A 15,249-nucleotide genomic window follows, 5' to 3' on the forward strand; every position below is an offset into this window, starting at 1 on the left:
GAACTCACAGAGATCCGCCTGCCTCTGCCTCCCGAGTGCTGGGATTAAAGGCGTGCGCCACCACCGCCCGGCTCAGCCGAATCTCTTGACTTTTATCCTCCTCCCCCACCAAGAACCTAGAGTCTTTAGAATGCTTGGCAAATAATCTAACATTAAGCTATTTAGCCAGCTTTTGAACTTTTTTTAAAAAGATGTATTTATCACATATACCTGTATATGTGCCTGCGTGCCAGAAGAGGGCACCAAATCTCATTATGGATGGTTGTAAGCAACCATGTGATCCAGGGAATTGAACTTAAGACCTCTGAAAAGGAATCAGTGTTATTAACTCTCCATCGCTCCAATCCCTGTTTTTGAACTTCTTTTGTGTTGTTTTGAGATAGCTCTCCCTATGTAATCCAGGCTGATCTTTAAGTCACAACACTTCCACTTGAGCCTTCTGAGTGCTAGGATAACAGACATCGGCCACCACGCCTGCCATTAGAACAATACTAGACACACAAGAAAGAAAGAAAGAAAGAAAGAAAGAAAGAAAGAAAGAAAGAAAGAAAGAAAGAAAGAAAGAGAGAAAGAAACAAAGAAACAGACAGAGAGAAGGAGAGACAGAGAGAAGAAAAAGACTCTTTAGGGGCTGGAGAGATGGCTCAGAAGTAAAGAGCACTGACTGCTCTTCCAGAAGCCTTGAGTTCAACTCCCAGCAACCACAGGGTGACTCACAACCATCTATATGAGGTATGGTGCCCTTTTCTGGTCTGCAGGCATACATGCAGGAAAAAACGCTGTATACGTAATAAATAAATAAATCTTAAAAAATATAAATAAATCTATGCTGAATGAATGAATCCACGAATACTTAGCATGAATTGCATATGATAAAAAGCAGACTTTCCTTTGCAATCCCTGTCAAAGCTTAAGTTATTGAGCTAAAAAACAAGTGTAAGACCAGGGGTTGTAATCAAAGAGCGAGCTCTTTCAAGTCTAAAACTCAGAGATTCAAGATATGTTGTCAGGCTTTACATGTCTCTCTTCTCCCAGCACAAAATAGTGGCAGCCCATGGACTCTGAAAGATTTTAAACCTGGGCAGATTGAATTAAACCCTGTACCCACCATTCACTAGCTGTAAGGCTTTGAGCAGTACCTCTGAGTCTATTTTTTCACCTACGAAAGTAACTTTACTGTCTTTCTCAACACATTATTAGAAATTGACAAGTATACATGTGACACAGTTAACGCATAATTCATCAAACAAAAACTAAGATTAAGACTAAATTCCCTTAGCAACTCGATCGTCCTCGCCAAGCAGCTCCCTAAGGCACCTTTAACTTTCCAAGACCACGCCCTCAGCTCCTGAGGCCCCGCCTCTTCGGGGCTCCCCGGGCCTAGGCAGCCCACCCAACCCCGGTTGGTTCCCCTCAGTACCTGACCCATAGCGCACGTCGTGAGAGTGCAGCCGGACATTATGGCGCGTATTGAGTAGCTTCACCACGGAGCCGCAAGTAACGACAGCCATATCGGACGCTCCCACAGCGCTCCATAAACCACCCAACAACAGAAGCGACAAGACAGCCATCCTAGATCCGAGAGCCCCTAACCATCCAAGAAAATTTAGCCCTTCCCCGGAACCGGAAGTTAAGGGTGGAACAACGACAAGGAGGAAGTGAAGCCACTCTAACCTGAATCTTTATGGTTCCTCTGACTCGAGCGGATGGGTGACCTGGGAATCCGCTTTGTTCTGGTTGCTCTGTGGCGGCTGCGTTCGTGCGGTTAGCGTTCGCACGCTCGAGACACGAGCGCTAGCCACCGGACGGGAAAAGAGAGCACGAAATGGCCCGCCCACCCCCAGTGACAGAGAGCCGGAGGTGACGTAGCACGTTTACGTAGCAGCGGCGACGGCGGTGGTGGTGGTAGTGGTGGCGGCTGCGGACCCGGAGGGCCCTTGCGGTGGGTCCGTACTATCCTTTGCCAGTCTCGGTTCGGCGACCCCATTTTCTTCCGTGGGAGCTTAAAGCAGCGGAGAAACAGCGGCCCTTAAGCAGGTAAAGCTCAGCCGGGAGAGCGTTTCTGGTGTGCGCAGCGAGCCGGGCTCCCAGGGCCTAGCCCGGTAAGGGAAGAGGCATTGGGGTGCCCTGGCCTTTCCTGATCTGCCGGGGCAAAGGGACAGGAAAGCGCCGTGGTTGCTCAGCGTCTCCAGGCCTTTCCCCCACGCAGTACCACCTGGAACCTGTGAACTGGCGTTGCCATTGAGTCAACAGACTTTCTGAATCACATCTTCCCCGCACCTTCTGGAATCTGGGCCACACGAAAAATTGGGACTAGGAGAGACCTAAGGGTTTCTTACTTGGCATCAGGTGATCAGATTAGTTATTCCGTGCGTTTGGATCCTACCGGACTTAAGATGGTTCAGCCATGAGGCTGGTGTACTGTGCTGAATGTTAGATCTTTCATATTGTTGAATAATTGAACTTTTTCCCCTTGGATGGCTGAGTCTCTTAACACTTTCGAAAGATGCGAGTTTGTATATAAGTGCCTGAAACCCTCCATCCTGCGTAATTCATTTCCTCAAATGCTTGCGACCTACCGTAAATATCAGAATGGGTTGTTGAATCCGAAATCTGTATTCTTGATTGACATCAGGTACTCAATTTGAGTATCTAAGAAAAGCTGTTTCCCTGTGTTACGGAAAGAATTGATGCTTATTTTCTTTTAGGAGGCAGATCTCCTATAATACCGATACGGAAAGTCACTGTAGTATCAAAAGTAGTGGGGTACTTTTTTCCATTTTCCTCTACACACCCCATTTCTGATGATTCCCTTCTTCACAATCCCCCGTTACTTTCATTTATTTTTCTGTGTATGTGTGTGGTTCAATAGTTAATTTAAGGTTACTTACAGGAATGTGAGGGATTATTCAGAGAAATCTCGGCTACAACACTAAGGAAAATGTGCTTCTCCCCCAGCAACCATGAATTGCTCTAGATCCTTAGGATTGGTGGGATCACGTGAGCCCCTCCCCCCCAGCTACCGTTAACTGCCTACAAATTTTCAGGCCCCTCCCCAGCAAGGGAGTATTATGCTACACTGTGCAGAAGGTGCTGAGTTAAATTAATTTTTCGGGGAAAAAGTTTATTCCACCGTTGAACACTGAAGTTGACAGTTTGTAAGTCTTTGGTCTTTTAATTGCCTCCTGAGTGCTGGGATTAAAGGACGTGTATCACCGCCACCCATCTAATTTTTTTTTCAATTCTTGTAGTTTTATAGTGTTCTGCTTATACTAGTTTAACTTTCTTACCTTTCATTGACGCTTTAGTCAATAGCAACCCGACTGACTTCTAACTGCTCATCAAAATTGATAGCTTCAACAGTAGCTACAATGTTGCCAAATCCAATGGATACTCTTAGTCAATACAGTTACTCCTTGGAGCTTTGTCCCTTAGTTGTTGTATTATACTTGGCTCTTGAATTCTTCTCTCTTAAGGTAGCTGCTCCTTTTTAGTCTTTTTTTTTTGTTTGTTTGTTTTGTTTTGTTTTGTTTTTCGAGACAGGGTTTTTCTGTGGTTTTGGAGCCTGTCCTGGAACTAGCTCCGTAGACCAGGCTGGTCTCGAACTCACAGAGATCCGCCTGCCTCTGCCTCCCGAGTGCTGGGATTAAAGGCGTGCGCCACCACCGCCCGGCTCTTTTTAGTCTTTAAAATACCGCTTTAATCCCAGCACTCTGGAGGCAGAGGCAGGCAGATCTCTATGAGTTCGAGGCCAGCATGGTCTACAAGAACTAGTTCCAGGACAGGCTCCAAAGCTACAGAGAAATCCTGTCTCGAAAAACAAACAAACAAACAAAAAAAGAAAGGAAACAACTTCATTGTATTTTTATGTGGCTATTTTGTGTGCATGGTTGTGAAGTAGGTGCTTTCTTGGTTGAGTCATCTCCTTCCCTGGACTTTTTGGGGGAGGATTTATTTTTATCAATGTTTTCCCAGCTTGGACTGCCTTACTTCTCCTTAGGCATACTGGTGGTTCCTCACTCCCCACTGGTTAAAGGTAAAAGTGTAATCATAGTGATAGTGATGCTAATCCGCATAGCATGCTCCTGCCAAGAACTCCTGGAGCCAAGCAGTCGTCTTTCCGTAACTCTCAAGAAGCTGGTCCAGACTGTAAGGCTTTAGGCATCCACCACTGGACCTGATGTGATTTTGCAGGGTTTTTGGGTTGTTTGCTTTTTGCTTTTTGGGTTTGTTTTTGAGTCAGAGTCTTGCTGTGTAGTCTAAATGGCTCAAACTCTTTGAGCCTCTTGTTTCAGCTTACTAGATGCTTCATTCTTCTTTACTTTTCTGCTCTCCCTGATATCTAAATGTTTGTTGGATTTCTCTCAGGGTTTAATTTTGAGTCCTCTATGTGTTCAGATACCCTCCCTGTGCTCTGTTTTCTAGGCCACCATCATCTTTTGCCTGGGCTATGAGAGTTCCCCGGTTTCCTGTTTCTACTCAAATTCCCCTACAGTCTTTGAAGCCTTTAACTTACCCTATAAAGATCCTGTGTCTTCATGTGAAACCCTCTTCTCTCCCTGGTCAAACTGACTTTCTCTGTTGCTGCCACCATTCATGCTCTACAGAAGCTTCTGCACCAGAGTCTCCTCCAACCACCTCCCCAAGCAGTCAGTTTCTACACTTTATTCCTCACTCTTTGGGTATTTATAAAGTTTAGTTCTTTTTATTTTAAGGATGTTTCTATTATTTTATTTATTTATTTTTTTAAGACAGGGTGTCTCTGTGTAATAGCCCTAGCTGTCCAGGAAATCACTCTGTACACCAGGTTGTCCTTGAACTCACAGAGATCTGCCTGCCTCTCCCAAGTGCTGGGATCACCTGCAGCTACCACCACCCATCTATTCTAAGATCTTAAAGATTTATTTAACTTATTAGAGAGAATGAGAATGTGTGTGTTAATTCTTGTATCGGTGTGAGTAGATCTAGGATAGCTTTGTGAATTCAGTTCCTTTCTTCCGCTAGTTTTTTAGTTTTTATTTCTTTACATTAGTTTTGGAATCTAATTCAGGTTATGGGCTTGCATGGCAGGCACTTTTGCCTGCTGAACCATATAACCAGCCCCCAGCCTATATTTTAAACATCTTAATTTCTTATAATTAGATTGTGTGTGTGTGGTTTTTCGAGACAGGGTGTCTCTGTAGCTTTAGAGCCTGTCCTGGAACTAGCTCTATCTAGTAGACCAGGCTGGCCTCGAACTCACAGAGATGCGCCTGCCTCTGCCTCCCGAGTGCTGGGATTAAAGGCGTGCGCCACCACCGCCCGGCCAGACCATGTTCTTATGTCCTCACTTGGAGTCCCTTTTTATGAAGTACTCTGTGACTTCTGTCACCATATTGTTCTCATCACTAATTACAGGATTTTGTTTCATTTCTCTTTTCTGGTTTCAGATATTTAACCAGAGCCTTGTGAATGGTAAGGAAAGGTTCTGTCCACCATTGAGATATACCCACCCTCATTCATGTTTTGTCATAACATAATTTATGAAAATTATGAACTCTACCCAGGAAGAAGCATATTTTATTCTGTTTTACCTACCAAGACCCAGAACAGAGCTTGACCCTAAACAAACAGAATCTAAATGTTAATTGGAGCTTCAGAACAAAAGGAGTTAACAAGCCAGATCTCTTCAGCCAGGTCTCCTCTTAATTGCCTCCTACAAGTTCTTGTTAGAAAGGAGGAACCGCCAAGGACCTCTCCTGTGGCCATCTGATCCCAGCCCTGTTCCTCTTCCTGAGAATGCCATGGTAACCACTACCCTCTCCCTCTGAGTCACATCTTACTCGGCAGCTGGCTTTTGCCTGGAGAGCCCTCCCTCCACCACTCTACTCCTCTTCAAGGCCTATTCCAGGTGCAAATTTAACTATAGTCTTGAATGTGGGGAAAATTTGAGGAATGTGAGTACTAAATGCAAAAATCAAAACTACAGTCAGCTTATCTTATTAAATCATGTATTAATGATGTTGATATATATATCTTTATTCTGGAGTCGCTGTTGCTTGGCATCTTCAGCCTGCAGTGCTGATGCAGTACTATTCAAAATCTAGCTGTAGAAAGTCAACTTCTGGCAAAACTCTTAACTGGAAGGCTTATTGCTGAGCTAGATTAGGAACATTAGAGTATGTTTTATCTCTAACCTAGCTTGGGAGTTGGGAGGGAAAGGAGACAGTTGTCTTCCCAAGCTGATTGTAAGGGGACCAAGAATAAGCTGTTGTCTCAGGTGGGTTGTCTATTTCTCTCTGTTAAGTAGAACAGGGACATCTGTCTGTAAGAGCTAGCTTGAAGATGTTGATCCTTTAAAAGACTGAATTCATGGTATGATGACCTAATTAAAGTAAACTGTGTGCAGTTTACTATTTTTAATGTCTCAGTTCAAGACTTGGGGGGAGCAATGTTAAAATTATCAGGCATAATGGCTCTTTTTTTTAATCACAGCACTCAGGAAACTGAGGTAGGAAGATTGTTGTGAGTCCTAAGAGTTAGCTTTCAGGTCACACAGCCTAGAGTAAAGCCCTGCCTCAAAACACCAAGTATAGGAGTGGTATTCTAACTCTCTCTTGCTTCTGTCCAGGTTGTTTTTCTTTTTCTTGAAATGTGGTCTCACTGTGTTGTCCTGCCCTGGAGCTCTGTATATAAACCAGGCTGTCCTCTACCTTCTACATACTGGGCTTAAAGGCATGAGCCACTACGTCTAGCCTAGAACTACAAATTTAATTGGCAGAATTTTTAAGATTCACTGGGCGTTACTTTAGCTAAAAAACCTTAAGGATGGGGCTGGAGAGATGGCTCGGAGGTTAAGAGCACTGACTGCTCTTCCAGAGGTCCTGAGTTCAATTCCCAGCAACCACATTGTGGCTCACAGCCATCTATCATGAGATCTGGTGCCCTCTTCTGACATACAAGCATACATGGAAGAAATGCTGTATACATGATAAATAAATAAATCTTTAAAAAAAAAAAAGACCTTAAGGATGCAGATGTCAGAAAAGGGAAAGAGGGGCATCCACCTAATCCCATTGTACATTGTATAGTCATTTGTTGTCATAGTTTTTTTGTTTTGTTTTGTTTTTTGTTTTTCGAGACAGGGTTTCTCTGTAGCTTTGGAGCCTGTCCTGGAACTAGCTCTTGTAGACCAGGCTGGCCTCGAACTCCCAGAGATTTGCCTGCCTCTGCCTCCCAAGTACTGGGATTAAAGGCGTGCGCCACCATCGCCCGGCTGTCATAGTTTTTATTAGTGCTTTAACTGGGTACAATCTCTGTCTACCAGAAACTTTTTTTTTTTTTGAGACAGAGTTTCTCTGTTTAGTCCTGGCTGTCCTGGAACTCACTCTGTAGATTAGACTGACCTCAAACTCACAGAGATCCGTGTGCCTCTGCCTCCCGAGTCCTGGGATTAACAGTGTGCAACCATCTGTAATGAGGTCTGGTGCCCTCTTCAGGCATGTACGCAGACAGAATATTGTATGCATAATAAATATAAATAAACAAATAAATATTAAAAAAAACTATTTTTCATGTGCATTGCTGTTTTGCCTGCATGGATGTCTGTGTAAGAGGGTCAGGTCCCCTGGAACTGAATTTACAGACAGTTGTGAGATGCAATATTGGTGCTGAGAATTGAACCTGGGTCTTCTGAAAGAGAAGCCAGTGCTCTTAACTGATTAGCCTTCTCTCCAGCCCCAAAACAAAGTATTTTTTTAAAAAAGAAACCCAGTTAACATTTATTTGAAACTACATTCTTAGCTTGTTGTGATGGTACACACCTGTAATTTGAATACCTGGGAGGTAGAGGCAGGAGGATCTAAAGTTCAGACTCATCCTTAGCTACGTGGCAAATTTTAGGCCACTCTGACCATACTGAGTCATTGTCTCTAAAACAAAAAAGAAACTGTTGACTCTTTTGATTTTTGAGACAGGGCTTCACTGCATTGCCCTGGCTGTCCTGGAACTCACTTTGTAGACCAGGCTGGCCTGAACTCAGATCCACCTGCCTCTGCCTCTCAAGAGTGCAGCGATTAAAGGTGTGTCACCACCAACCTGGTAATTCTTCTTTATTTATGTATTATGGGGCAGAGGCCAACTCTTGCGAATCTGGATAGCTTTAACTGTCAGCTTAGAGTCATCCGAGGGGAGGGAGCCTCAGTTGGGAATTGCCCAGATCAGATTGGCGTGTGGGTATGTCTGTGGGATTGTCCTGATTGTTAATTGATATAAGAGTTCATAGCCCACTATGGGCAGTACCATTGCTAGGCAAGTGGTCCTGAACCATATAAGAAAGTGTAAGCAAGCCGGCCAATGGTGGCGCACGCCTGTAATCCCAGCACTCGGGAGGCAGAGGCAGACGGATCTCTGTGAGTTCGAGACCAGCCTGGTCTACAGAGCTAGTTCCAGGACAGGCTCCAAAGCCACAGAGAAACCCTGTCTCGAAAAACCAAAAAAAAAAAAAAAAAGAAAGAAAGAAAGTATAAGCCAACTAGAAAGCAGCATTCTTGTGTCTTGCCTGTAAAGTGAGTACCTTAGTCAGAAGTGATGCTGTGTGTTATAGCCAGCAAGCCTCCCTTCAAGTTCCTGCCTTTACTTCCTTCAGTGATGGACTGGGACCTGGAATTGTAAGGTGAATAAACTCCTCCTCTGGATTGCTTTTGGTCAGTGTTTTATCACAGCACCAGAAATAAAACAAGGAGGTAAATGATACAAATGGATTCATCATGGTTCTGATGTTTCTGAAGAGGTTCTTTTTCAGCCAAATTCTTCAAACCAGCAATCATACAAGTAGGCATAAGTTCTCATAATGTTATTTAATCTATTGAAAAGGGGTTTTTCTTTTTTAAAAAATAATCTTATTGTTTTATTATATATATATATGTTTTGATTACATGTATGTCTGTGCACCATTTATATGCCTGCTGCCCAAGGAGTTCTGAAGAGGATATTGGATCCTCTGGAACTGGAGTCACAGATGGTTGTGAGCAACTATGCGGGTGCTGGGAATCAAACCTGATTCCTCTGGAAGAGCAGCCACTGAGCCACACCCTATTCTTCCCTCACCTCCTTTTTGAGGGACAGGGTTTTACTGTGTATTCCCTGGCTTCTGGAACTCACTATTTAGACTAAACTGGCCTCATTTCCCAGAGATCCACCTCTTGCCTCTGCATCCTGGGATTAAAGCCCTGTGCTACCATGCATGGCAGGAATTTTTCTTGACTCTGCTCGAGTATGGATGAAAGCGCCGTATGTAAAGTCTTGGCAATTACTGTTTCTCAAACTTCTTGTGAGCAAGTCATATAATCTCACTCTACCATCATAGCCTCACCTGTATAATAATCCCTGTTTGCCCAATTCTGCCTGGAAATTTGTGAAGATTAAGAGGAATGATAAAACCAAATGTGGTGGTTAGTTCCTATAATCCAGCACAGGACAGGCAGAAACAGGAATATTGCTGTGAATTAAAGGCCAACCTTAGCTACAGAATGAAACCCTTTCTCAATAAGAGTGAGAAAGAGAAAAATGATTCTGATGTAAGTCTTGTATGATAGCCATTTCTTTCTTTTTTTTTTTTTTTTTTTTGAGACAGGGTTTCTCTGCGGTTTTGGAGCCTGTCCTGGAACTAGCTCTTGTAGACCAGGCTGGTCTCGAACTCACAAAGATCCGCCTGCCTCTGCCTCCTGAGTGCTGGGATTAAAGGCGTGCGCCACCACCGCCCGGCTGATAGCCATTTCTTAAAATACACACAAGAGGCCAGGCAGTGGTGGTGCACACCTTTAATACCAACACTTGGGAGGCAGAGGCTTGCAGATCTCTGTGAATTCAAGGCCATCCTGGTCTACAGAGTTGGTTCCAGGACAGGTTCTAAAACTACAGAGAAACCCTGTCTTGAGAAACTTTAAAAAAAAAAAAAAAATGCTCACGAGGAGCGACCCTTGGTAGAATGGGAGGTTTGGAGCCTTGTTTTCTGGTTTTGGGAATCAAACTCAGGCCTCTTTCATGCTAGGTGAGCCTTTACCATTGAGTTACACTCCCAAGCTGAGCTTCCTGATTCTTCCTAAGGAGAAATGCTGGAGTAAACAGAGCCATGGTAGGTAACTACAAGGATTCTGTGAAGAGGTTTAAGAGCCCTGTTTAAAATCGTGTCTTTTTTGTTTGTTTGTTAGGGGACAGGGTCTTAACTATGTAGCTCTGGCTATTCTAGAACTCATGCTATAGATCAGGCTGGCCTCAAACTCACAGAGATCTGCCTGCTTCTGCCTCCTGAATGCTGAGATTAATAAAGGTGTGCACCACTACACCTGGCTCATGTGTCTTATTTTTGTTCACCACCCTCCCACACACACATACAAACTTCCTTTCTTTCTGTAGTTTTCAAGGAGACTGGGAAGCAGCAGCAATGTCTGATTTTGTAGAAAGTGAGGCTGAAGAGTCAGAGGAAGAATACAATGATGAAGGCGAGGTGGTACCTAGAGTCACCAAGAAGTTTGTGGAAGAGGAGGATGATGGTAAGGAGGCCCCAGCCTCAACCTTCTCCCCACTATTCCTAAGCTTTGGATAGTTGGATTCTTGCTGATGAAAGGCTCAGGCTAAGCACAGGTCTCACACATGAGGTACCAGCTTGAGAACGTTGAGTCATTCTTAGAAATGCATAGTGCATCGCTCTGCTGTGTCCCAGGCACAACAGTTAGAACTAGCTAGGCAAAATAAGATGCAGTTACTGTTTATGTTAGTTTGAGTTTACATTAGTGTGTGGGACAGACAGTAAACTGATAGAGAAATCTCTAATGTTTCCCACTTTTATTCCCATGAATGTTTTTGTACCCCATTTTTCTAAGCTTTAAGGTCATCAAGAGAGTAGAATTATGAAGTAACTTTAAAGGGGGAACAGGCGGTATAACTTTCAGCAAAAGAATAAAAGAAGGTGTGTGGCTGCTGAGTTTGTCCTTTGAGGAAAACAGGTTACTGGAAGCTGTAAAGCATCTACTAATGTAAGGAGGCAAGGTAATTAGGAAGATCGTCTTTCCTAAAGACAGCTGGTAAATGTGGGGAAGAAACCTTCCAAGTCCTGCTCTTTGCCATTACATGGGACAGAGAATAGACATGCCACCTAGTCACTAGGTTCAGGGGGCGTGGATAATTGAAATTAAGCGGGTAGTCTGCCTTCACCCTCTAATCCCAGTCTCCATGTCTCAACCCACATGTTTTCAGATGAGGAGGAGGAAGAAGAGAATCTAGATGATCAAGATGAGCAAGGCAACCTAAAAGGCTTTATCAATGATGACGATGATGAAGAAGAAGGGGAGGAAGATGAGGGCAGCGACTCTGCTGATTCAGAGGATGATGTTGGCCACAAGAAGAGAAAACGCAGTTAGTAGCATGTCCCGGTGTCAGCTGAGGCAGGGGTGGAAGTTGCAGTGGAGAAGAGCCTCCTCTCACCATGAGTACACTTTGTTCTCTTTAGCTTTTGATGACCGTCTGGAAGATGATGATTTTGACCTCATTGAGGAGAATTTGGGTGTTAAAGTCAAGCGAGGAGTAAGTACTTTCTTTATCCTTTTTCCTGAATAGTTTGGGGGCATCAGAGAAGAGAAAGGTCCCCAGCAGCATAATGCTGTAGGTCCCAGATCTGAAGTCTAAAAGAAAAAGATTTGTCAGTTTGCAGGACGGGCCTTGGGGCTGCATAAACATCACTCAACGTGTTCTTTCCCATCTCACTTGACAAAAGTAATTGTGGTGGGAATATAGAAGTGAGCCTGGATAACAGGTATCCTTATTAGACACCTACATGCCCCATCTTAATAAAGCATATTTTCTCAACACTAGCAAAAATACCGACGTGTCAAAAAAATGTCTGATGATGAAGATGATGATGAAGAGGAGTATGGCAAAGAGGAACATGAAAAGGAGGCTATTGCAGGGGAAATCTTCCAGGATGAGGAAGGGGAAGAAGGACAGGAGGCTGTAGAGGCCCCCATGGCTCCTCCAGAGGAAGAGGAGGAGGATGATGAAGAGTCAGGTACACAACAGATGCTAGACAGGGAAGCCAGCATTGGGTGGATGTTGACATTTCCTGTTCCTTAATAGGGAGGTCCTTTAAGGCAACCCCCTAATTTCCCTGGCAGGAACCAGGCTTATCCACTGACTGAGCATTAACTTTTTCCTTCTCCAGATATTGACGATTTCATTGTGGATGATGATGGCCAGCCTTTGAAAAAACCCAAATGGCGGAAAAAGCTTCCTGGATATACGGATGCGTAAGTGTACCTGCCACAGTGTGGTAATAAAGACATTAAATGGGCATGTGATCAGGAAATCTAGAGGCTTCTGCCAAAATTAAGATGTCCCAAACTCACATCCATTTTTGTTCTGTGCCTCAAATCACACCTCTACTAGACAGTGGCTTCCAACTGCTCCTTCAGTCACTGCTCTCAAACATGTGAAAGATTAGGCTGAAGCCAGGCGTGGTAGCGCAGGCCTTTAGTCCCAGGATTTAGGAGGCAGAAGTAGGTAGATCTCTATGAGTTCAAGGCCAGCCTGGTCTATAGAGCTAGGATAGCTAGGGTTGTTACACAGTGAAACCCTGTCTCAAAAAAAAAAAAAAAATTAGAATAGAGTTCCACATGGGCATGCATCCAGGATCCCTGATGTGCCCAGTATATTCACATATAGATGACTTTCTAACCTGCAGCAAAGTATAGTAGTTTGAAAGGTTTTGTTCTAAGGGAATGCTGTAGCAACTTGGCAGAAGATGGTTTGCCAAACAGAATAAGGACCCATCTAACTGTGATATTTGGCTCTTATCCCTGGCAGGTGCCAAAGATAGACTTTTTATCCTCTGATAATGGTTTGCCTTGAAACTTCCAGGCACCTATTTATTCCACATTGAATATGGTTTTCCGACTGGCTTTTCTCTTTGCTCCTTTAGTCCTGAGGCATGCAGAGGATGTAGGGAGGGGTTGCATTTCTCCTCCCTCTCAATCCCCTTATTCTCACGCATAGAGCCCTGCAGGAAGCTCAGGAGATCTTCGGGGTGGACTTTGACTATGACGAGTTTGAGAAATACAATGAATACGATGAGGAGCTGGAGGAAGACTATGAGTATGAGGATGACGAGGCTGAAGGGGAAATCCGGGTGCGCCCCAAGAAAACCACCAAGAAGCATGTGAGCCGCAGGAGCATCTTTGAGATGTATGAACCAAGTGAACTGGAGAGCAGCCACCTCACAGATCAGGACAATGAAATCCGAGCCACTGACCTGCCTGAGAGGTTCCAGGTAGGAAATCACAATGAGTAGTATCCATTGGACTACTACTCAGTATCCATCTGAGTCAGGTCCAGGGAGTCTATTTATTCTGGCAGTACTGAGTGCTGTTGTTGATTGTTCTCTTCTTACTTTTTAATTTTGAAACTGAGTCTCACTAACTTAGGCTGGCCTTTGGTTGATTCTGTAGCCCAAGCAGGTCTTAAACCTCAGTCTCCTAGGTAGCTAGGATTACAGGACTGACATTGAAATGGTGGCTTTTTTGATCTTTTTTTTTTCTTTTTGTTTTTTGCTTTTGTTATTTTTATTGTTTTGTTAGTTTTTGAGACAGGTTTTCATGTAGACCAGAGTGGCCTCAGTAAGTAGTCAAGAGTAACCTTAAATTTCTGATCCTCTTGCCTTCATCTTTTTTGTTGGGGAGTCTGGGACAATGTTTCTCTGTGTGAACCTACCTGGTTGTCTTGGCACTTGCTCTGGCCTTGAACTCAGAGATCGGTCTGCCTCTGTCTCAGTGCTGGGATTAAAGGCGTGCGCCACCCTCCACGCGTGGCTCTGTGTCTTTTCTCAAGTGCTGGGATTATATATACCTTCATGCCAGATTTTGTGCTGCTGAGGTTTTGTGCATGCTAGGCAACCACTCTGTCAACTAAGCTATTTTCTTAGCCCTAAAATGGTATTCCTTTTTCTTTGGAGGATGGGTGGTGCGGGTTTTTTTTGTTTGTTTGTTTGTTTTTGTTTGTTTTTGTTGTTGTTGTTGTTGTTTTGGTTTTTTGAGACAGGGTTTTTCAGTGTAATCCTGGCTGTCCTGGAATTTGCTCTGTAGACCAGTCTGCTTTTGAACTCACATAGATTGCCTAACTCTGCCTCCTAAATGCTGAGATTAAAGGTTTGCACCACCACCATCTACTGTGAAATGATACTCTTTTTTTGTTTTTTTGAGACAAGTCTCTGTGAAACAGTCGTGGCTGTTCTGTAGACCAGGCTAGTTTTGAATTCACAGAGATCTGCCTGCCTCTGCCTCCCATGCGCTGGGCTTAAAGGCGTGCGACACCACTGCCCAGCTGACATGGTATTCTCAACAGATCTGGAAAATGCCCATTTTATGTCAGGTGACACTAGAAGTATGTACCTGAGGATCACATGCTTCTGTTCAGAAGTGTTACGTTTTTTCCTGAGCAGGATACAAAATAAAGATGTGTCACCCTCTTTTCCCCTACAGCTCCGCTCCATCCCTGTCAAGGCAGCTGAAGATGATGAGCTAGAAGAAGAAGCTGACTGGATCTACAGAAATGCCTTTGCCACACCAACCATTTCTTTACAGGTACTCAGAAGTTTAGATTTGAGAGGCTAGAAAGCTGGCTGGATAGTTAGAAGCGTTGCTGCCCTTGCAGAGACCACAGATTTGGTTCCCAGCACCCACATATGGTTCACAACTGCCTGTACCTGGAGTTCTATGGTTCCTACTCTTTCTGATGACCTCTGGGCACCAGGTACTCACATGGCACACATATATACATGTAGGCAAAGCATTCATACACATAAAGTAAATGTTAAAAGTTCTGATATGAGCCAGAGGTCAGTTGATGAAAATGAGAAGCTATTCCTTCCCTATGTGCTGCTTGTGTATGCCTGGGAAAGAGTACGTATATGTGTGTGTATTAAGAAAAATACTAAGCAAAAAAAAAATAAAAAAAAAAAAAGAAAAATACTAAGCAAGCATTGGTGGTGCACACTTTTAATCCCATAATCCCAACACTTGAGAGGCAGAGGCAAGCAGATATCTGTGACTTCAAGTCCAGCTTAGTCTACAAAGCTTGAGTTCCAGGATAGTCAAGACTACACAGCAAAATCCTGCTCTAAAAACTGAGAGAGAGGGCTGGAGAGATGGCTCAGTGGTTAAGAGCATTGCCTGCTCTTCCAAAGGTCCTGAGTTCAATTCCCAGCAACCACATGGTGGCTCA

At 43.9% G+C, this 15,249-nt stretch overlaps 2 protein-coding genes across 3 annotated transcripts in view; one reads left to right on the forward strand and one right to left on the reverse strand.

Moving 5' to 3' along the window:
- Sdf2 (stromal cell derived factor 2) overlaps nt 1–1,644 on the reverse strand; it is a 7,688-nt gene extending 6,044 nt beyond the window's left edge. Inside the window, exon 1 of the mRNA XM_005349463.2 lies at nt 1,421–1,644. Within this exon, the coding sequence (XP_005349520.1) occupies nt 1,421–1,571 (151 nt within the window). The 5' untranslated portion in view covers nt 1,572–1,644. The remainder of the gene's footprint in view (nt 1–1,420) is intronic.
- Nucleotides 1,645–1,678: 34 nt separating this feature from the next.
- The window catches only part of Supt6h (SPT6 homolog, histone chaperone), a 42,295-nt gene continuing 28,724 nt past the window's right edge, over nt 1,679–15,249 (forward strand). The window contains exons 1-9 of one of the 2 annotated variants that reach the window (XM_026780100.1): nt 1,679–2,037; nt 10,031–10,114; nt 10,396–10,532; nt 11,236–11,394; nt 11,489–11,562; nt 11,851–12,043; nt 12,197–12,281; nt 13,027–13,300; nt 14,508–14,609. In XM_026780100.1, coding sequence (XP_026635901.1) covers nt 10,424–10,532; nt 11,236–11,394; nt 11,489–11,562; nt 11,851–12,043; nt 12,197–12,281; nt 13,027–13,300; nt 14,508–14,609 — 996 coding nt within the window. In that variant the 5' untranslated portion in view covers nt 1,679–2,037; nt 10,031–10,114; nt 10,396–10,423. The remainder of the gene's footprint in view (nt 2,038–10,030; nt 10,115–10,395; nt 10,533–11,235; nt 11,395–11,488; nt 11,563–11,850; nt 12,044–12,196; nt 12,282–13,026; nt 13,301–14,507; nt 14,610–15,249) is intronic. The other variant, XM_005349461.3, reaches the window with a different exon arrangement.

This window comes from Microtus ochrogaster, chromosome 7 (assembly GCF_000317375.1).
Source record: "Microtus ochrogaster isolate Prairie Vole_2 chromosome 7, MicOch1.0, whole genome shotgun sequence".
NCBI classification, from domain to species: Eukaryota; Metazoa; Chordata; class Mammalia; order Rodentia; family Cricetidae; genus Microtus; species Microtus ochrogaster.